The sequence below is a fragment of the Cygnus olor genome, chromosome 2 (assembly GCF_009769625.2).
Source record: "Cygnus olor isolate bCygOlo1 chromosome 2, bCygOlo1.pri.v2, whole genome shotgun sequence".
Taxonomy (NCBI): domain Eukaryota; kingdom Metazoa; phylum Chordata; class Aves; order Anseriformes; family Anatidae; genus Cygnus; species Cygnus olor.
In genome coordinates this window covers 12,834,000-12,856,366 of record NC_049170.1, presented here as the reverse complement: position 1 = coordinate 12,856,366, position 22,367 = coordinate 12,834,000, and the positions used below count along the sequence as shown (strand labels likewise).

General features: G+C 34.7%; 2 protein-coding genes across 6 annotated transcripts in view; one reads left to right on the top strand and one right to left on the bottom strand.

Annotated features, from left to right (window-relative positions):
* Positions 1 to 3,732, top strand: part of PITRM1 (pitrilysin metallopeptidase 1) — a 28,381-nt gene extending 24,649 nt beyond the window's left edge. The window contains exons 25-27 of the mRNA XM_040549441.1: positions 797 to 942; positions 2,591 to 2,693; positions 3,292 to 3,732. Coding sequence (XP_040405375.1) covers positions 797 to 942; positions 2,591 to 2,693; positions 3,292 to 3,385 — 343 coding nt within the window. The 3' untranslated portion in view covers positions 3,386 to 3,732. The remainder of the gene's footprint in view (positions 1 to 796; positions 943 to 2,590; positions 2,694 to 3,291) is intronic.
* Positions 3,733 to 4,260: 528 nt separating this feature from the next.
* LOC121066090 (phosphofructokinase, platelet) overlaps positions 4,261 to 22,367 on the bottom strand; it is a 44,658-nt gene continuing 26,551 nt past the window's right edge. The window contains exons 14-23 of one of the 5 annotated variants that reach the window (XM_040549443.1): positions 21,724 to 21,794; positions 21,200 to 21,287; positions 14,490 to 14,642; positions 9,742 to 9,906; positions 8,526 to 8,587; positions 7,402 to 7,513; positions 6,086 to 6,185; positions 5,764 to 5,769; positions 5,354 to 5,459; positions 4,261 to 4,795 (exon numbers count right to left, since the gene is read on the bottom strand). In XM_040549443.1, coding sequence (XP_040405377.1) covers positions 4,642 to 4,795; positions 5,354 to 5,459; positions 5,764 to 5,769; positions 6,086 to 6,185; positions 7,402 to 7,513; positions 8,526 to 8,587; positions 9,742 to 9,906; positions 14,490 to 14,642; positions 21,200 to 21,287; positions 21,724 to 21,794 — 1,017 coding nt within the window. In that variant the 3' untranslated portion in view covers positions 4,261 to 4,641. Of the gene's footprint in view, positions 4,796 to 5,353; positions 5,460 to 5,763; positions 5,770 to 6,085; positions 6,186 to 7,401; positions 7,514 to 8,525; positions 8,588 to 9,741; positions 9,907 to 14,489; positions 14,643 to 20,180; positions 20,334 to 21,199; positions 21,288 to 21,723; positions 21,795 to 22,367 lie in introns of all 5 variants that reach the window. The other 4 variants (XM_040549446.1, XM_040549442.1, XM_040549444.1 and 1 more) reach the window with 4 other exon arrangements.

The window sequence follows — 22,367 nt, the reverse complement described above, 5'->3', positions numbered from 1 at the left end:
CTTCCTTGGCAGACTGTCTGGAAACAGCAGAGATTCAGCAGAAAGCATTGCTGGTGATGAGCTAGAAGGGAGAAAGTCTCTTTTTTTTCTTTTTTTTTTCTTTTTTTTGTCAAGTCTGGAACAGCTAACCTGCTTTGGACTTGCCAAACCACTTTCAGATGAAATTTGAATTGGAAGTTATAATCCCCACTAGAAATGTCATGTGTCTAGAGTCCTGGCTTAAATAATTTTCCTAGACCAAAGGTAGTCCATCACAGTACTTGGACAGTATTCCTGCCTAAAATCTGAGCAGTGTTGCTTCTCTGCAAAGTTTCAACGTGGTAGGACTTGTCCTGTTTAGTATTTCAGTAGTTGTCGACCTGTTGCACTTGTTTTACAGAGAGCAGAAAGAGGTGTAGCAGGAAAAGCAGCTTAGAGGAGATAAGGTGGTGTTGATATTAATGGAAGTTAATGCTTATTAAGCTGCAGCAGTGAATTGATAGTACATTATAAACACTGTTCGTTTACCATCTTTTGAATACCACTTCTCTGCACGCTGCCTTGAAACTACTTATAGGCAACTGAACTTGCTGCACTTGTGTATTTGAAAATTCAAAACATGCCTGGTTTATTGTAATACTAGCTTCTTCTTAAAAAAATATCTTGTAAACAAAAAGTAGGTTTCTCATTTGATGCAATCCACATGTATCTATGTTTGTGTAATGAATAGTAAACTGAATTAAGAACAAACTAATTACAGTATATCATTTTGTAAGACTGAAGTCCTTAATTTTACTTTTTTCTTTTTTTCTTTAAGAGACCCAAATTCATTAGCCACCTTGAAAACATTTGAAAAAGCAGTTGAATGGGCCAGATCTGGAGAATTCACAGAACAAGATATCGATGAAGCTAAGTTAGCAGTATTTGCTGCTGTAGATGCACCAATAGCTCCTTCAGATAAAGGTACATTCTCACCAGTCTCTCAGCACTGGGAGCTAATATATTTATTTTTATTTAAGTTTTAAAGGAGAGAAAACAGTTAATTTGCTAAACTGAATCATACATTAAAATTTGTACTTGGCAGATGTAAGACAACTGCGGTTTCAACAAAACAGTCAGTTCTTGTTAGGCCCTTTTCAGAAATAGCACACATTCAGTTTCTCCACTGAAGTATTCATATTTATGCTGCTCCTTGATGTCAGGGGAATACAGTTAGAAGATGGAGGTAGATTACAGAAACAAATTTAGGCTTGGAAAGGGAGTCAGATGCTAGCAAGCAAAAAATTAAATATTTTGTCTTTTGATTAAAAATAAATAAAATTGAAGAATTACTTTCCTGACACAAGTGTACATTTTGACTACAAATGTGTAACTTCTGTGCATTCTTTTTTTTTTTTTTAAAGAAATTAGAGCATAATACTGCTACAGTGGAGGGTGTTACCTTCTTTACATATCCGCATGCATATCACAGCTGGTAGTATCTTCACATCTTTTTAGTTTGCCTACATGTTGCTTTGCTTTCCTCGCTTTCCCCTTCCCTCTCCAAGTCTGAGCTTAAATTCAATCCAAAACTTGCTAATTTAAAATAGATTCCTTTCCTTTAAGTAAAGGAATTATAAGAATAAAATTAATGTTATTTTAATATGTATTTGTATTAACGCTAGTTTGTTAAATAGGACTTGAAGCTGATTTCATGTTCTTTGAACTGAATTTGGTTTTGGCCTGGGCGATTTAATTTTAAAGAAAAAAAAAGTAATCAATTTTAGGTGCAGGTATGAGTGAAATGAACGCATATTGAATGTTGTAATTTGTGAGAGCAGTGATTTAATTTGAACATGCGCTGTAGCAGCTGTGACAAATTCAGTGAAGAACATTGTTCCATAGGCCTACGATCTGTTGCAGAGACAAATATCTATCCCTTAATACTACCATTATTTATTAGGTCCTGCATAGGGTCTTCAACAACCTTATCTCACTTTATCCTGCCTTTGGCAGAAGTTTGGATGAGTTAATTGTCTCCAGATGTCTTCCCCACCTACTGTTTTTTTCTGTAATTATTTTCATGTTAAAAAGCTTTCCTGTGGTTATTTTGGAGTTCTCTGGTTATTCACAGAGCTATAATATTGATGCTAAAATACTGTAGGTAAGTATTCCAACAAAAGCAATAAAGTATTTGTATGCAGACTTCTGTATGTAGCTTGATCAAAAGAAGGTGATTAAAACATTGTCTCAGCATGTATATTACAGCTGATTGAAAATTTTAAGAGGTTGTTCATACAAGCTGCATGAAATCCAGTTTGGCTAAAACATTTTAGAAAGTATTGAGGCTTTTTAGAATGAATCATGCTAGTGTGTTTTGCTTTTCATTGGTTTATTTCTTTAGGTTTTCTGGATCCCAATTACATTTAGATTTTTGGCAAACTAAATCACTTGCCAGACTATAATACAAATTAGCAAACTCTTACTACCTCAGAAAATTAAACTTATTTACTCAGTTCTAACTTTTGACATTTGATTGACAATTAATTTGTCTCAAAACAATGGTTGAAGTGTAGGCTCTATTCTTCCCTTCCAGTACATCGCTGCAGTATGTGGCTTTGTTTTGTTTTAGGTATGGATCATTTCTTATACGGGATTTCAGATGAAATGAAGCAGTCACACAGAGAGCAGCTTTTTGCTGTCAACAGTGATAACCTGGTTGATGTATCAAACAAGTAAGTCTATGCTCAACTTTAGAGAAAAAAAGATGCTTGAAAAACTGGACAAATCAGAGAAGTTTGTTAAAGTTATCATAATTAAGTTCTTGAATTTCTTTCCCTGGTCTTTTGTACTAATTCCAGTATTTGTTTTTGTAACCTTAGAGAGATGTTAATTATATTCTGCTTACTGAATTTTAGCAGATGTAATTCCCTCCTATGTTCTGAAGTTGGAGGTGATTGTTTTACTTTTGAAAAGTCCAGAAAGCGTCTGAAGAAAGAGTACACTCAGACTTCCAGCTCCTGGCTGAATGAGCTGGTTCTTCTGGACTCCTAATATTTTTTACTTCTTTGGACTTCTGACTTGCGCTTTAGAGTTAAGAATTTCACATAGAAGAACATCTGTTTAAGCAGATTAGGCTAGTTATGGCCAGGTGGTATTGACTGTTGTATCGTCATTAACAGGAGGAAAAAATGTAAATCCAGAAGATGTTATAAAAGCAAACGTGGGGTGCATATCAGACAGCACTGTTTCCTGAAATTAGAGTCTTTTTAACTGTATAATGTAGTTACAGATAACCAAATGCATTAACTTCTCATTCGTTTCTTTTTGCAGGTATCTTGCAGTTGGGAAGAGCACACGTGGTCTGGCGGTACTTGGCCCAGAAAATGCAGATATTACCAAAGATCCCTCATGGGTCAAACGATGAATTGCTGCTGAACATCCAAGCTCATATAAAGCAAGCCAATCTTTGTGACTACATTATTTTTTTATATTAACTTTTAACTGGCCCATGGTCCAACTTAAATGTTCGTTGCTGCTTCTAACAACGTGCAACAAACCAGTTAAAACCCTGTTGTCAAATCTTCTAACCACACAGTATTTGAGAGCAAGAATTATTTGCTCTGTTAGGACAAAGACCGTAATATTTTACTCAAGTCTCATATGGATACTATATAAATTAAATATTTTTGTATATGTAGAACTCCAGAGATTTAAATGGTATTTGTTCGAAATCATGTCTGCTGTTGGATATATAAAAAACTATGTCTCTTATACTACAGCTTCCATTCTTTGGTATGCTAATTCCAGCTTCCTTTGCATAAACTACCTCCAGATATAAGAGCTTTGTGACAGTGCCTTCCACCTCACAGCAAGTTTGTAGTGAATGGCAGCGTAGTAGGCAAGTCACTAATGAATCTGTGTACAATGCAGATTTTATTTTGTTTATTTGGGCAACATTCAGTCAATTTTTGGTATGAAATGGTCTAGTACTTTTTTTTGGTCATCATCTGGTTAACAAATCAGCATAAGAAAAGAGTTTGGCTGTATTTATTAACCTAATTTCAAAATTATTTTTACCCTTTGCCCTCATTATGAAGAGTTTCTATAGCCTTAACAAAGCTAAGAGAAAAGAAACATGAAACAAGGAAAAGTAGGACAGTTGCTTTTTTTCCCCCTTCACTAGATAAGGAATTAAGACAGGTGCTTTTTTTCCTTCATTAGTCTGTAGAGAATCCTTCATGAAGGATTTTTGCTGTTTGTGGTTAGAAGCAGGCAAATGCATTTTGACACATCACACTTATGTTTGCAACAGTACTTTATTTCACTTCGGATACATTAAGCACATCCTGTAACTCAACATAAAACTAGCCATCTACACTTATTTTTGGGTGTAAGTACTCTGAAACAAAGTGCAGTAGGTGAGTAACTTACAGAGTGCATAGAACAGTGTTGCACTTTTTTGTTAAAGGGTAGTATGAGTAAAATGGTGCTTATTCCTTAGATGCTGGGATTTGTTTCAAACGTAACACAAATATAGGACAAAATCTGTGTGACGTGACTGTCTTGTTTCACATAAAGTGCTGGTACAATAACTTAAATGTTACAAAACAAAGCTGTAACGATTCTAAAGCATTGTTACTCACAATGTGCATCTATGACAACAATCTAAAAATGATCTCTTTAGATGGCTCCAGTTTCTGCTTCCTTTGGGCTGTGCATAGCAACATGCTCCAGCTGGCCTGAATCTGAAACATCATAGCTGGTCTTGTATTTGGCCAGGATTTTCATCAGTGGTCGCAGCTTCAGCCACCATTGCTCCATGGGAATCCTATGTCTGTGGTGTGGTGGAGGGGAAAAAAAAAAGTTATTAGTAGCCATGGCAAACACGTTGTAGCTCATCTGAGAGCACTAACAGTAGTACTCTTACAAATAGGATCAAATATTGCTATTTATGGTGGCATATAAGCACCAACCCAAGAAGGGAAGAAATAACAGAGCACTGAAGGAAAAAATAGATTTTACTGGATAGTTTTTCATAGGTAAAATGCCATCTAAGGCAATTAATGCTGCTCTACTACTCTACTAAATTTTATCAGAAGTCAACCCATTCCAGACATTAGAGCAAAGATGAAAAAAAGACAGTGGGCTCCCAGAATTCATAACAAGAGAACTTCATAATGTATAAGGAGGATGAATAGAAAGCATAAAGGGAGTTGTTCAAAAAGACAAGTGAACAATCAAAGTGAATCACTGCTGAATGTAGGCCAGAGACAGAAGCACAATAAAACAGTTGGCAAATGCTGTGTGTCAGCACCATGAAGAAGATGTTCATTTGATGTGGTGAAAGAAAGCCTGTGTGGGGATGTTTAAAATGTAAGCAGCGTATACATACACAAAGTCAGTTTCATTCTTCAGCTCAGCCACTGGTTGAAAAACAAGGTTGCGTCTACGCATTCCCAGCAAACAGACTGAGTCATCAGTATTGGCAAATACTTTTCCTAATAGGAAAAGAAGGAAATAATTCAAGATTTTTTTATTCACATTTGTATGGCCAAATATCCTTGTTCTGTAATTAAAGTGAATGGGGAGCTTAATTTCAGTTACTGAACATTTAACATAACATTAAAACATCAATTAGTACTTTAATAGGGTTAGGAGATCTTCACTTTTTACATTTAGCTTTGGTGATTAGCCATGAAAACAGTGTAATTAATCAACAATGAGACTGAATTTTAACATCCAGTTTTAAATTAGATTTTAGTAAATAGTGTTTTATAAAAATTCCCAAAGAAGACATATTACCTTCTTCTGTCTCCCATGTAGCCATCATGAAACAAAAAGGAAGAACAGATGTAACTTAGGTAGTCATCAATTCCTTCATGCATAATATACTGCAATCACACTAGCATTTTTTAAAGGCAGGTAAGAAAACAGCTATCTAAAATACTGACCTCACTTGAGGGGTAATATAGCAGGAAGCACAGCAAGACATTACTGAATAAGATGGAAAGAAGTATGTTGACTAACAACCTATCATGCATTCATGTGTTTGTATGGCAGTAGGCATATACTGATGGCTAACTGAAGGCAGTAAAATGAGAGATAGGACCAAGTGTTTCTGCACCTTTCCGGTAGGTTTCTTTCAGCTTTTTGGAGATCCACTGCATAGCTTTTGCAGAAATTTTTGTCCCAAAGTTTCTATCAAATGGCGAAGGTGCACCACCCTGTGTGGAAATTTAACTGTGGGTTAATTCAGTTATCAAGTCAGTATTTATGTCTTTTTATTTTACTAGTTTAATGGCCTGCTCACTCTCATTTCTATCTCCCCCACTTTAAACAAACAAACTTACCACACAAACCAAGCTAAAACACTTAAAATTTGTGTTAAGCCAGTGTAGAATTCTCACTGAATCAATACTACTTTTCACTTAAGATAAACAAAGGGCACTGATTTCCCTGGCCTCCATTTTCCCTCAGTGCTGATCATAAAGCACCGCCTAGCTCTCACACTGCACTAGGCAACCCGGTTTCAGCATAATATAAAACAGGAAACCATTGAAGGAGAAGGTGTCAGAATGAGCATAAGAAATGTAATTGCTGACTCTGTAATCTAGGAAGTCGGGGAAGCACAGCTCTCTTTATTGCAGCTAGAACAAGGAAGGCTGTGTACGTAATACTAGGATGAAACAACTGGGCTGGGACTTTTTAAACTAGTAATTTTTTTATTAATATTTTTTATGGCTGCTTTCATTCAAGGTATTAAAACAGCCTTTATATGGCTCTGGAAACAAAGTTATTTTTTTAAGCTGTTTATATACGAAGTCTGATTTTTGTGTTCATTTCCAATGCAGCAGATGGAACTGAAATCATGTGGAACTATTTAGAACTACTTCACAAACAGTAGATCATTTCGTCAATGCTGGTCTTGACCTTCAAAATAAATTTGGTTAAATTTTATGCAGAAAGTGCCAATCTCAGTGTTGAAAAATCTAAAAATAAGTAATGGTAAAATGACAATGTGAACAACAGTCATTTCACTACTAGCACTCAAGAAATTTAGCTCTACGTGTGTTTTTGACTCTACCTCAGCCTTGATAATTAACGTAGCCAATTTAGAAACTTATTATCTGCCCAAAAACAATCTTGTTTAACTTGTATTAACAACTTGTTAATATAGACAGAAGGAGAAAAAATAAAAATAATCATTAAGAAAATAATCATTAAGAAGCTAATGTGTTTTTTTTCCTACATTTTTTCCTACATTTTACAGAAGGAGTTGCAATAAATTTTAATGCTAACAAACGCTTCAGAGCTACCTATGAGCAAAAATCCACACACTTTCTCTTTAATTCTGAGTCAGACTTACTTGAAATGCTTCAATAGTGTATGCCCTTTGTGCATATAGTTAAGCTTGTCTGTAAATTCTAAGGTCATTTTTACCTGCTGCATGTGGCCCAATACATTTTTTCGACAGTCAAACACTCCTTTTCCTTCTTCGGAATACAGCTGATAAATGAAGTCAGTTGTGTAGTTCTCATTGCAGTTCTCATTTCTGTAACAATTCACGCCAAATACTCATTAGCAACTCAACTGTTAAGTAGTCAACGTCTTTACAGCTACTGAATGACAAACGTTTTCCCAGTTTCTTGATAGCAGCAGTCACTGCTTGGATAATTTCATCTAATCACATAGGTTCACTTTCAGGTTTCATGAACGCATTTCATGTAACATATTCATGATTTTAAAGTCTGCATTACTTCTACTATACCAACATTACTTGCTGGTCAGCTGGAAACCATTATTGAATAAGGTAGCGGAAAATAAAATTTATGTCTGACAAATTAACTATGCAGTGGAAAAACTGCACAAACAGAAGTTATACATATCTAATGCCAGTATCTTGCCATTTATAAAAGCATGGATGATGAATAACACCTAGTCTGCTCCTTATCAGTACTTTAAATGTCAAGTATTTTTTCACCCTAATCACCATAAGCAGAACAATGTAAACAAGTGTAATAGTTTCCTCATACAACTTATTATAGTACTCATTTTTCAGCCCTTTGCTACTCAGCACACTGAAAGTAAATGCTAATGAAAGAGAGAGAAGCTGCAGACTGATTCAGGATGCCTAAGAATGGATAATTTTAAAACATGTTAAAGAACATATTTTAAAGGTTTTGGTCTTTGAAAAATGGTTTATCCTGTGTTATCTTGTAAAATCTAAGTAGAATTTTTATAGTAAAGGTTATACGTGTATGCTAGTTTTCACACTGTCTTTATGAACAACCTACAGTTAAAAATTGTTGAGAAAATAGGCTGAAAAAAGAATCAAGTATTAGATTATAGAACAATTAGATTTACATAGAAAGAAGGAAGTTTTGGGCTTCAGCTTCCAGACAGCTCCCAGACTTGCCTTCTGGAGCAACAGCTTTGCTAATAATCTCATGCTAAAGGAATAATCAAGGAATGTAGACGTGGAGTGTCTTCACAAGTGGCCAAACAGCCTTGGCTGCAAGTGCTCAGCATCACAGATTTCACTTAATACAACTACTTTTGCTTACCTCAGGACTAGACCACGCTGGATACTGGTTTTCATCTTTTCAGTCAAGTGTTCCACATTAGCCTAGGAACAACAAAGGTATTTTTAAAGAGACAAGCAGAACACTTTAAAACAACTTGAATGAGCCTACAAACTCATCCTGAGAGCTTATATGAAGATTCCACATCAAGTAGTATGTGCAAATTCAAATACTCAATTTTAGAGATCCAGCAAAACATAGTGAGTATGGCTATTCATCTTGGGTTAAAATGAACTTCTTCCTCCACATCACAAATAACTGATTTTAGTAGCCACACACAGTGTTTTTTTTGTTTGTTTTTTTTTTAATACTATACTGATAGAGCACCAAGTTGGATTACCTTGATATACATAAAAATACAGAAACGTTGTCATAAAAGATATCCTGCCCTTACTCCCAATCCTTGCAACAGTCCTGTTATGGATACAGCAATGTATTACCATGTCAGTACTCCCATGCATGACATGAAGAGTGCATGCCACAGAGAACTGAATGGGGAGGAACTACAATTCACTGTACTGCTCAGCTTTGTATTTACATTTGCTCAGCAGTTATATTTGTATGTCCATGACAGCAGCTAGCACCAACTACCTCAGAAGTGTAAAAGCCTCACAGTAGACATGTTTCACGAGCTTACCCCCTGCAAAGTCATATCCTAATCTGTAGTCCTTAAATCCTAAAATCTTTATTTCAATAACATCTCAAAAAATGCTCTTAATAGTTTGATTATCAAAGTCAATATCTAATCCATTTCACATCCTGTTCAGTCCCTGACCTAAGCAGTCTTCTGACGCAATAAGCTGAGGCACAGTCATAATGGAAAAGGTATTTCTTTTTTATCCTATATTTGTCTCTTTTCATACTGCTGAACTTTTTCCATTTACATGTAGCTTGAATTTCAATCAGAAGAATAAAAATTAAATGATTCCCCTAATAACGTTTAGTGGTGAATACAAAAAAATCATCAGTTAACTGACCCTAATGCCAAGAACAACTGGGTGTATGTTCCTTTAGGTAATATGGCATAAGAACTGGAACTATTGGACAGTGCTACTGACAAGCACAGCTTTTAGCTATAGTATAATAATAATAAAACTACAACAAAAAACGTTAGCTATCTACTTCAAATATATACATGTATGTACAACAACTTTAGGATTTACTTAAAAATGAGGAAAACATTTCTCATGTTGCATACCTGGAGCTCTCGAATATCAAACTGTTCTTCAAAAATATAAGCAGCGTCAGCTCCTGCTGCAAGGGCCCCCATATTGGCCAGGTACCCACAATAACCGCCCATGGTCTCAATGATGAATACACGACGTTTGGTACCACTGGCTGACTGTTTGATGCGATCACACGTCTACTCAAAGACAAGATATTAGAAATTTTAAAATTTGAATTTTTATTTCGTCACACATTTTTGTGTCACATATTGATTTTAAAAAATTTATTAAGAAATGTATTTTAAAAGGCTCCAACATAACATAACCCAGTTAACTACAATAAGTCATTTTCATAAGTCATACACTGAACACCACACTAGCAAAACATTTTGACGATCAACACGTGTTTCATGCAAATACTAACACAAGAAATAAATTTGTCTTCTGCATGAACATAAAAATTGTGATAGTTTTCTAACAGAGATACCAATACATATAACAGAGCTTTTAAATCAGTTTGGGTATAAGTAAGTTTCTCTTCTTTACTTTGACTCCATTCATTACTGACAAGTTTATATCATCTTACTATTGATTTTAAAATTCACTGCACTCCTGACTATGCTCAAGTTTAAAAAAAAAAAGTAACAATACTCTTGGGTATGTTCTGCTCTGTGGATTACTTTCCAACAAAGATATCCATAGAAATACCATTCTCTCAAGCACTACTGGAGCTATTGCTCCTTTTTCGTTTTTATTTATTTGCACCATGCTCTGAACAGCCTAAGAAACATTCTCTACTAAGAGATCTGATGCCCACATAGCACCGATACTACCAATATTTACTACAGTTGCTTAAGAGACTTAGGAAAGAGTAGCAGAAAAAATCTCCAGGGTCATAGGACCTAGGAAACTGACATTACTATGCATCTCTAGGCTATAACAACACAAGAAGCTAGTTGATAAACTCTCACTTCCTGGAATGAAAATATTTCTACAGCAACTGTTCAAAGTTATTTTTAAGTCATTGGACAAAAGTACTTCCTTTCAGAAAGAGATTAAGAAAAGAAACATATTACTTCCTCCTTTTCCTTCAAAATAAATAAAAGTTATGCTAGACTTGGTAACAAGAATAATTTTGCAAAATTGATGTATAGTCCATACATCAGTTCCGTTTGGTAAAACTAAGAAATGAAAGTACCTAGCAACTGCATAATCTTGAAACTTGAATTATAGCTTTAAAAACTCCCCATTACTAATTACTAACTACTTACTACTATTAATAACTACTCTCCCTTACTAATTTTCTGAATGACCAACTACAGATCCTGTAATATTTGAGGTATTTCTGTTTCACAGATTTTTACCAGAGCCTTCATTCAGATAACAACAGGACTTCAAGAAGAAATTGTGAGCTATAGTGACTTAAAAAATATACCGAACAGACCACAATAAATACTGAATTGGTAAGTGAGGAAACTTAAAAGACTAAAACTTTTAACATCATAATGTTTAATGCATTCAAAAACTAAAACCAGTATGCATTTATTTAGGTCCAGCTACCAAAAGATGCATGTAACATAATCTACTTATCTTTTATTTATATATATATATTCACATATATGTAAATCTATCTGTATACTTCCACCCCCAATCCCATACACACACTCAAATGCAGAATTCACATAGACGTATTTAGAATACTGATTAACACTCTGATATGAAGAATGTTTCTGAACACTTCTGTTTAGGTTAACCTAAATAAGTTTTTAATTGAACTTCCATTGTTTTTTCAAGGTGACATTTTCTTTTACCCATCTTGGATTTTACAGTGTCCTCAAGCGCTTTTCTTTCCTGTTCCAGACGTGGTTTTGTAACTGTTGCAGAATGCTGGCACTTGGTATATGGTAAACAACAAATTTATAAAAATCCCTATTACTTGTAACAGTGGCCAGCACATTGATTGTAATTAAAAAAAAAAAAAAAAAAAACAACCTCCCCCACACACACCTGCGTAGAAATGGATTGATACTACATTGATTTCCTTCTGTTTGAGAAGACCTAAAACATTTGTAAACTCCAAGCTTTCCAAAAACGTTTTCCTGCTGCTGGTACAAGAATGAAATTTTCTGCTTTGGGGATTACCCATTTTAGATATATTTAGAAGGATTTCTATTACAAGAGACATGCAGTAGAAACTGTCTGCTATTCTTGCTTTCTCAGAATGACTGTGACAGAAATACTCAAATGGCACTGAAGGGTTTTAAAGAAACTCAGGCAGCTTTATAGCAGATACAATATAAGGTTTCTTATTCACTTAGCAGCCTGACTCAAGAGGATTAAGTTCTAGGACCCAGTATGCATGAAATCAGACTAGATGAAATGTGGTCTTTTCTAGCCTTAAGATACATAGGTCTCTCTGGATGTACAGATGTATTTATTTAATATGGTTAGCAGTAGTCTTCTGCAATCTAGCAGTCGTACATTTGGGTCCATCTATATGCCTGCTCTAGACAGACAGACCATCTTTAAAAACTGTTGCTGTGTTGTTTTCTAAGCGATACAATACCAATCACCATAATGGCAAGTGGTGATGTTAGGTACTAAAACCAGAAGGCAATTCCTGTTTATGAATGTCTCATGTTTTTTACTGTGATTATATATGGATTATCATACTATTACTTTATCTAGTCACATTGCTAGGTCCTTTTATCTTAGCTTTTTCATGGTAGAATTTCAAATCCTTACTTTCATTGACTGTGATGAGAAAAAAAGAAAAAAGCAAAGCTTTTTACATTGACGTTACATTTCCTGCTGTAGGAGAACTGCCAGTAAGAACTTTGTGTGTACTTGTCTACACAACAATGGATTTTGACATAAGACACTAACACAGATTTTTATTTGCTATTTTCAGTGAGAGAGATTTGTAGCTGGTATAAACCCAGGAATTCTTAATGCATGGTTATGGGAACAGCTTCAAAGAAATTGAGGCTATAATAGCAAAGACTACTGCTGCGGTAGCAGCGCTTTTTAACTTGTCCATATTCCACTGCCTTGACACCACCTTTTGTGAAACCTTACAGTGAGCTTGGTCAAGTAACTGATCAGGATTTTAAGTCACCTTTTATTCCCCTCCACCCCCCCCCATTGCCCTGTCTCTTAAATAAGCTTTCCCTCCTTCTAACTCCAGGATAAAAAAATGTTCTAGTCATTTTTCCCAATGGTCTTGGAAAAAGTAGAAGAAATGAACCATATACAAAATTTGAAAAATAACAGTCTTAGAAATTGTATTTACCAAATTCTGCCTTGGACTTAAGTCCTGACCCTGTATTTTTAATTCATATCCTACTCCATAGGCAAGAAAGCCCAATGCTCAAGAGTCTGATGCAGGTTTCAGAAGTTTTAAACACGGAGGTATGGTGATTCTTTCTGGAGCAGTTCTTAGGATTCCACTGCTAGTCGTGTTGTCATATGGACTAAGCTAGCTTCATGAAAAGTCTGATATTCAAACCTCTAAATCAACAGTCTTCCATCTTTTAAAATAAAACTTTCTGAAATTCAATAGATTTATTGTTTTTTTAACTGAGAGCATTACTGAATGCTGTACAAATTGCAATTAAAAGTACTTAAAGCAGTGAACTAAGAGAAAGCAGTATTACATACATTTTCTTTTCCATTGTGTCGTGTTTTTACTTTTACATGTGCATATCAGCCATACTTAGAGGCTGACGTTTATAAAAGTTGGTAAGGCAGAAGCAGCTAATGGAGTGACGGGAGGACTTGTGTCTTACCTGTGAATATATTGGTACTATTTACCCATTTTGCATCATAGGTCGTCTTCATTCCAGGGATGTAGTATTGCATCTCCTACTGACCAGGTCATACTATATTTTGATGCACCTCTTTCATTTAGCTACAAGAGCTTTTTTACTCTAATAAATTAGTAATTCTGTACCGGAGCAGGAAAATAGATCTTTTTTCAAGATCATTTCTCAAACCCCAGGATCTCCATGCAGACTTCGGCCAATTGCTTCATCGTTATTTCTATAGACTAATAATAGGAGGTTTAATAAAACCCAAAGCCATTCAGAGGTTCACTCATTTGTTTGCATTAGTCCTCAACTCAGTTCCCTTTTTTTTTTCTACTTGATGAAATGGTAAAGAATTAAGGAGTTCATATAGCAATTGTACCTGAGGAAAAAAGCTACAGCAGACTAGAACTAGAAAACTGATTGTTGAATGGAAAGCTTCAGCTACAGCAAGATCTGACCTCAAATCAGTATCAGTGACAGACTTAACTGTTTATACCATGCTTGTATTTATATGCACTTAACATTAAACCTATTGTAGTCCATAGGATTATTCACACGTTAACAATGTACACAAATGTTCTTTTACACTAAGTTCAGTCACTGGCCCATGCAATAAACATGGTATTTGTGTATAAAACGTGCTTTCTTCTTTCAGCTAAATAATGCTGAGAAGCTACATAAGATTTAAAAAAAAAAAAAAAGAAATTAGCAAAATCTTTTATTTTCAGTAAAAGCAAATTCCCTAGGAACTAATGCAGTAGTCTTGGATAACAAAATAGAATCCCCAAAAGCTAAACACCGATTATAATCAACTTTAATTAGGTTAATATTTAATCAGTCTTGGTAAAGTTCTTAATTGTAAAACAAAAATTACAGTGACTGATTTTAGAACACTAGACATTTCAAGGTCTTTAGGTATCCTGATGTTATGCACGTTATCATCTTAACTTTTAAAAGATACACGGTCTTACCTCCACAATAGCATTCAAGGCAGTGTCAGCACCAATGCTAAAATCTGTGCCTGGCACATTGTTGCTAATAGTAGCAGGCAACACACAGATAGGTACGCAAAACTCCTCAAAGCGGGAACGTGCCTCATGTAGCTGCAGACAACTCTCATAGGCCTGAAGCAGTGGTACAAGTATGAGTGATACATTCCTTGTCTTTGGATTGCTCTGCTAATGACTCCTTGCATGTGAGGGTAAATTTGGCTGTCCATTGGCCCAAGTGAGTACAATTGGTGAGATTATTGGGGGTGCATCCTGTACAGACCACAACAGTGCACTGAGGTTGCATTGGCACAATGCTCTGAAGAAATGCAGATGATTAGTGCAGGTTAATATAGAGTGAATATGAAGTGTGCACAGCATTAGAGGTCTGAAGCAGTTTAGCAGAAAGAAGACAGCACAAAGATAGATTGGAAATCATTCAACAAAAAGCCACTTAAAGAACAAAGTTTGATACGTGTTAAGAAGTTCAGAAAGTTAACTACGAAAACACCTGCAACATGATGGAAATGCTTAAAAGAAATCTTGTTTTTTAACACTATGTTATCCTACAAAGTCAAGACACATCTATTTCCACAGAGAAAAAAAAAATTGCCTTTGCCTTCCAAGGTTCTATCAACACCACACATCTGCTTCTATTCACGCAGATCACACAGAGGTCCAGAAAAATCCAAGAACATGTGCACAAGGATGAATTAAAATTTGCAAGTACATTTCAAAATTGCTTTGTGAAGTAGCTGTAGGTTTTTGGGAGGATTCCAAACTACAAAATAAATCTGCATGTGAAAAGGATTAGGTGTTCCTAGTAGATGTCAAAATAATGCTTGAAATTCAAGCTGTTTTAAAAGTCAGTGAACATTTTTTTTTTTTTACTTACATTATTCCAATTCTACCTAATCCAAACTCATTCAGCATCTCTCATGATGTGTGACAATTTTTCCAACTACCTATGTAATGACTCTCCACAAGAAAGCCTAATTACATAGTATGTTCCCGTTTTGTTAATCTTTTTCCCAGAAAAGAATGACGTTCACAAAAGTCTCATCTTTTTTCGATTTCTCAAATCAGTTCAGAGAAGCAAACTATGGCAAATCAAATTATTAGATACCTATCTCCACAGCTACTAATTTAAGCAATGACTTGGGAGAAAGTGATGGGAAAAAATTCATCCATAAGAGCTCTGCTTAAAGGCTCTTTTCCCCAGATGAAGCAGATCCCATTCAGTGAGATGACAGGTCTTATGCCATCAGGTGAATGTAATGCAAATTAAGTTTCTAAAGTCTATATTGACTTCAGATAAATTTTGGAAGTGCAACTTTAAACTAAGCTCAGTGCTAGGATGCACTTCCAATTTAATATCTCAGTCTAAAAAGCTGCTGTTTCAGATCTGCAGCTCTGAGTAGTAGTATAGCCAAAACAGAGCCACTATTTATTTATTCAAAACATTCTATGATTTTTTTTTTTTTTGAGTGGATGAGAATGAATTTTCACTGAGAATTTCATTAAGCAGTAATTGCTTAGCCCAGCTCAAGAGAGTCAGTTGGAATTTTTGTTTCTAAGGAAAGAAAGTGACGTCAAAACCATAAGGCTTCTTAGAGATCTGCGAAGAAATGCTGATGAATTTCTCTGAAAAGTTTTACAATGAGACTTTTGGGAAACCATGTTGAAGGGAAATTTAGAGCAGTAACTAACACAACTGGTTAGTTATGATATGTTAAGATATGTTTTACTTGCATTAAATATTGCCATTTCATTTGATGCAAGTGATTTTAGCAAACATATCCAAAGATTGTACCTCCACCAAGCATAAGCATCAGATAATTATATGCAGCATCTTAGCATCACTGCAGAAAACAGAAAAACACTTTCAATAAAGGGTAGTTTAACAATTCTGGAAGGTAAATGATGAGTGGTTGTAATACTTGCTTTACATTTTATTTTTTTTTTTAATGAGGACAACAGTAAGATCATAGAGGGACTACTGTACCACATCAATATAACATGTTTTAATCATTTCATATCCATTTATTATATTATTATTTAGAAGTGTATTGGCAGAATCAAGTGTGTTTCATAAAAATACAAGCAGTCAAGCAGACTATGTTCTGTTGACTTTTGTCCATTAAAAGGGATGGACTTACTGCCCCAGCTCCACATCCACATTGCGAAGACCAAACTGGATGAAAACTGAATTGGATAATTAGTTTAGCCAAGTTAATATTCAGCCTGTTCAGCTGCCTGATTCAGATTAATGTATAATCACGTATGCTAGTACCAGCATAGGGATCATACAGGAGAGTGGTCCATTTTTTTCAAGGAAACTGCATGGACAATCTAACAAACTTTCTTCACTCCTCAGTGAGAAAATGTCTTCTTGTGGCTGTTTGCTATTCTTTTTCTCACCACCAGTTGATCAGCTTGCACACCCTTCCCTTTGAAGGATGGAAGGAAAATGCACTGTCAATTCTCTGAGCATATCAGAGAATTTTAGCCTCTTTTTTCAAGTTCCTTCATCCTCCATCTCTAGCTGCTACCTTTACTTTTCATTTCCCCATTTAGTTCTACATGTCCTAAATCAAAATGCATATTCTTCCATACATTGTTATGGATTATTAGTCTTCCCATCACTGTCCTCTAGCCTATCTGTAGGCTTTGTTTTCAAATTAATTTTTCATTTTGTCCATGCTTTTTCATGTTCTGTAGCTGAAAGTCTAACTTTTTATTCATTCTTCTACTTACAGAGTAGATTTCAAGTTTAGTTTCACCCATAAAATGTATTGATAACCTCTCTTTTTGATGTTTATTAAATAACCCAGAAATGTATAGGTTATTTCTACGTAAATATGAAGGCTAACACTGCTTTCTTGTCATATTTCAGAAGTCTGATATCCAAAATAGTACTCTACTTATTTCACTGAGTTAGCAACATGAAGTTGAGAACATAGGTATTTTTATTACAGTAGTTAATTTACTGCTGTTTCTTTTCAGAGAAAAATTCAAGTTAATGTTCTCATCCTGTAATCCTAAATTATTTATTATGTCTACCTAGATACAAAAAGCCTAAAGTATACCCTATTCACATATTGAAACTTCCACCTTTCCCCAGGTATTCCAATACTGTGGAATACTGACAATTGTTCTCACTGATATTTTATACTGAAGTGAAAATGGAGTATACAAGAAAATTTACAATGCTACTCAAAAGACAACCCAAATTCTGTTCTACTGATTAAGAGTCTAACATTGTAAAATACAATTGAGAAAAAAAATCGAGAGGGTCAAAGAATCTGTCACAGGATCCAAATTCTAGTCATTGAGAAACATACCATCCACTATCATGACTTAGGACACAGCATGCTCTTGCCTAATAACTCATCCAGAAGACTTGTAACTGTGCAAGTATTTACAGATCATATACCATCTTTAATGCCAAGCTTAGGTAAGTATAAAACAGAGTAGTCTGATTTTTGTTCGTTTATTTTCTTTTTTAAATGCAACATCACCACATTTGCAAATGTCTCAAGGTACCATTTTACATGCCTTGACAACTCTCAAACAACCTAACACTGACAAACGTCTAGTAATGCCAAAAACCAACAAGGCCTCATTACCCAGAAGGGAAGAATTTACTTACCTTACTGAAAGTTGCTGAGAACATAGAACTGTAAGTAGTACCACAGAAAAACTAAGCGTGGTAACATTTTGGTGTGTTAATCTGAAAGCTAAGAGACGCTAATATGAAAGCACTGAAAACGGACACGTTTACTCATCTAACAGTGTCAATAGGAATGAAAATTATATGACTTGTATTGAGCCTATCAGTCACACTTAACAGGGGACAGCATCGCTATCGAACCTGATTTGAACATGTGACACAGGAATGAAACGAAACATTTTTCATTATCAGTCTTAGTGGATCATATTCAAACAATCAGAGCAGAAAACTGAAAAAATACTAAGCAGGAATCTTTCCTCAACATAAAAGTCTGCTCCTTCCCAAGAAAAAAAAAAAAAAAAAAAAAGAGAACAAACCTTAACCTTCTATTGGCTTGCAACTAAATCCTGCAAAGCCATTACTTTTCATATATATTTCAGAGAAAAATCTAGACAAAATAAAACGCAAGAACAAAACAAAGACTACCAGTAAAATACAACAAAAAAAGTTTTCAACTACTACATTGAAAATATGGAGATACTGACAATTTGTTACCTAATGAAGTCTAACAGTATCTAGAAACCTAAGTATAAAGCAAAACACAAGGACAGCATAAGGAAAGGGAAAGAGAGGGAGACCCTACTCTACATGAAATAACCTATAAAAAGAAGGCAGTTAGGTAAACATACACAGGTTATGAAAAAAAGGAGAAAAGAAAAGTAGGTGTCATGCACAGTCCTTTTACTCACCTCAGTTTGTGATCAATCATTTTGGAGAGATATTTTTATTTACCAGAACTGGAAAAAAGTCAACCTCTATAAACCTACAGTCTTGTTCAAGGCAATAGTTTGGAAAACTGAAATTTCTTAACTCAAATGAGAATTATATTGAGAAAAATAAACCCTGATGTTGGTATGGTAAACAGAAATAAATAGGTGAAAGTTATGTTAACGCTCTTGAGGTTGATAGCTTTTGAGGAATCCTTGAAATTTTTCAAAATATTATCATGATTAAAATCTTCAAACAAATCTACATGACAGAAGAATTGACATTACATTTCAAAAGCAATCTGAGATTCTTTTCCTACTTTACACAAGCAACATAGTTATTGTTTTTAGTTTTTTGTTTGTTTTTAAATGTAGCTCAATATGTATAATCAGTGAAAATATTTTGGCTCCAACACTACTGGATATGCATCCACAAATTATAGTGAAAAGAAAAATAAAACTGAAGGAAGCATAATGTTCCCACTGTTATTGGTTGGATAAAATTATCTCTAAATATATAGAAACAGTATTGCTTTTCTTAGTAAGTGTATGGTTGATTAATGCTTCCTAAGTGATTCAGGTGAACTGTAAACATGCATGCTTGACATGTTGTTTGTGTGGCACCTGCTAATTCTCACTCTATCCAACTGAATTTACTTTTAATTGATCCATTCTTAATTTACATTATGTTACTGTTTGTTTTTTGGTTTTTGTTTTTTGGTTTTTGTTTTTTTAATATAGCATATTATGTCTCAGCTCTTTATGTTAAATCTATTTCTTTTATTAGTAGTGTATACAATTCTTCTTATTACAGAAACGGTTACATAAATAAGGATTTGTTTCTGAACAGAACAATATTCACTTGGGATTTGTCACAGCTGGGTATACTGACACTTCACATATAACAGGGATTTTTTTTCTTCTTCTTCTACAGTGCAAATGATTATCAAGTCCTAGCTTTAGGTTTCTTTCTTTCCTATACAATAAATATATGCAATCCTATTTTGTAGTTTACAAATTCAAAGGTCCTTGTAGTTTTGGATCTACCTTTGAGATCACAAAACTTCTCTCTTTTAAACAAGTATCACGAATGCGTCTATATTGAGTAACTGTATTATTTTCCAGATTATATTTCCAAAGTTCTGGTCTATAAAAATATCCAGTTCTAGCCAATTCAGTCAGTTTTAACCAGAACTGCTTTATTAGTAAGCGCACACACCAGAATAGACTTACATCAGTTATAGTGTTCAGAGCAGTATCTGCACCAATGCTGAAATCTGAACCCGGTACATTGTTGGATACTGTTGCAGGAACCATAACCATTGGAACACAGAATTCGTCATATTTCTCTCGGGCAGCTGACAATTCCAAAAGTCCGAGGTACGCCTGTTGGGCACAGGCATTGGGTGAAAAATTAGGACAAATAAAATAAAGACAAGGTTGGAATGATAAAATGGAACGGGCCACAGGGGGAGCCATTTCTACCACGACACACTTCAGCAAGTCAAAGCATTAAGAATCCACTAAAATGACAGACACACAAAAAAACAGAAAGGATTAAAAACATGTATGCATTTGAAAAGAAACAATAAATAGAACACTCATTCATTTCAAGAAAATACGTAATTTAGACAAAGTTGCTTCACAAATATACTACAAAATAATTCCCCAATCTTCAGGTACTATTATCTGTTGTTTCAAATCATAGTATTCCTGAATCAAGACATCCTTAAAAAATCACTTTGGTAAAATAAAATGAACTTGAAATATGGATAGGAGACAAAAAAGAAAGCTTATCTTGATTTATTACAGTTTTTTAAATGCATTATGTGAGAAGAGTGGCTTAAATAAGGGACCACAGTACAATTACGACTAAAGCTTAAGAACTTTTTGATATGTGTTCTGAGTATTGATATGGTATATAGACTGGAACTTGCTTGTACTGCTGAAGTTGTTTTTTTTGTTGTTGTTGTTTTTTGTTTGCTTGTTTTTTAATACAGAAACAGCATCGCACCACGTCATCTTATTTATACATTTAGCTTACCTTGTTTTTCAGTTATTAGTCATTTCCTTGAATGCCAACTTTCCACAGAAATCAGTGATTAGTAAAAACTGATCCTAAATGCTATGTTGTGTATAAAGTACAGCAAATCAAATGCACTTTACATGAAGATTGGGTGAAAACTAAAATGGTCTATTTCTTTTGTTAGGAATTCTATTCTACTTAGACGTAAGTTGAAACTTTGTTGTACCTCAAATCCACCAATAACCATAAGAGCATTAATGTTGTTAGTGCGCATCTGGTCAGCGATCTTCTCCAAATACTTAGCAGGAAGAGTACTGGAAATTATTAAACCAAAAGAAAAATAAAAACAATTTAAAGACTCTGCAGCAATAAGAACTAATTACTAAGCTATAACAGTAAACCCAGCAGGCAATAAAATATTTCTCATTTTAAATATCTATTCATAAAAATATTTCTTTCTGGCTGCCACTAAGGAATCACATCAACTATGAGAAAAATACAGACTTGCAATACTTTTAAGTGTTAAGTACCCTAGGAAATTTTTCAGTTGAAGTCCCAACTCCCATTCTCATTCTCTCCTCAGAGCTGATACAGTACCATCAAGAAACCCTGACTGGAACATAACGTTTTTTAAAAAAACTAAATTAAAGGTTTAAAACATTCGGTGAAAGGAAAAGAGAACTGAATTATACACAGGTTATATAACATACTAGAATTCACCATAGCAATTGGAAAAAATATTGATGTTACCGTTTGGTACCAAGAATCGATCCTCCTTGACCAGTCCAGCCTCCAACATCTCCCCAGCTGATTTCCTTTATCTTTGAATTAAAGTAAAGAAGTAGATTTTGTTACACGATTATCCAATTACTTCTCTTGACATGCAACAAACACCAGGTACTACTTAACATAAAGCTGTTGGACCGAGTTGTTGGGCACTCTGGCAGCACCAAAAATGAAATTGGCAAAAATATCAGTACCAAGAGGTTAACTAACTTAAGTTCTCTTTAATTCTTACCAGTCCCTTCCCATTCTATTTGTCCTTTCTTTCTCCAGATCATAATAAACTTTGCCTCCCTGATTCATACCATGGTCCTGTTTTCATATCTTCTCTTACTGAACATGAAACATAAAAGTCTAAAACTAGGTCTTTGAGGTTAGTTTTGGGACCTATGGCTCCAGTTAATAGGTAGAAATTGCTAATCTTATATCCATTTTCTCCTTAGGCCATTAACTGATACATAACATTTAAAACAGAGGAACAGAAGAATCTAACTCACCTTGAAAAAAACAAAAGCTTCCTTCCTTAAAAGGCATCACTGCAAAGTTTTTTATTGCAAAAGAACACAAATGCAACAGCAATTCTTCTGTTATTCTGTGGAAAATCTACCATA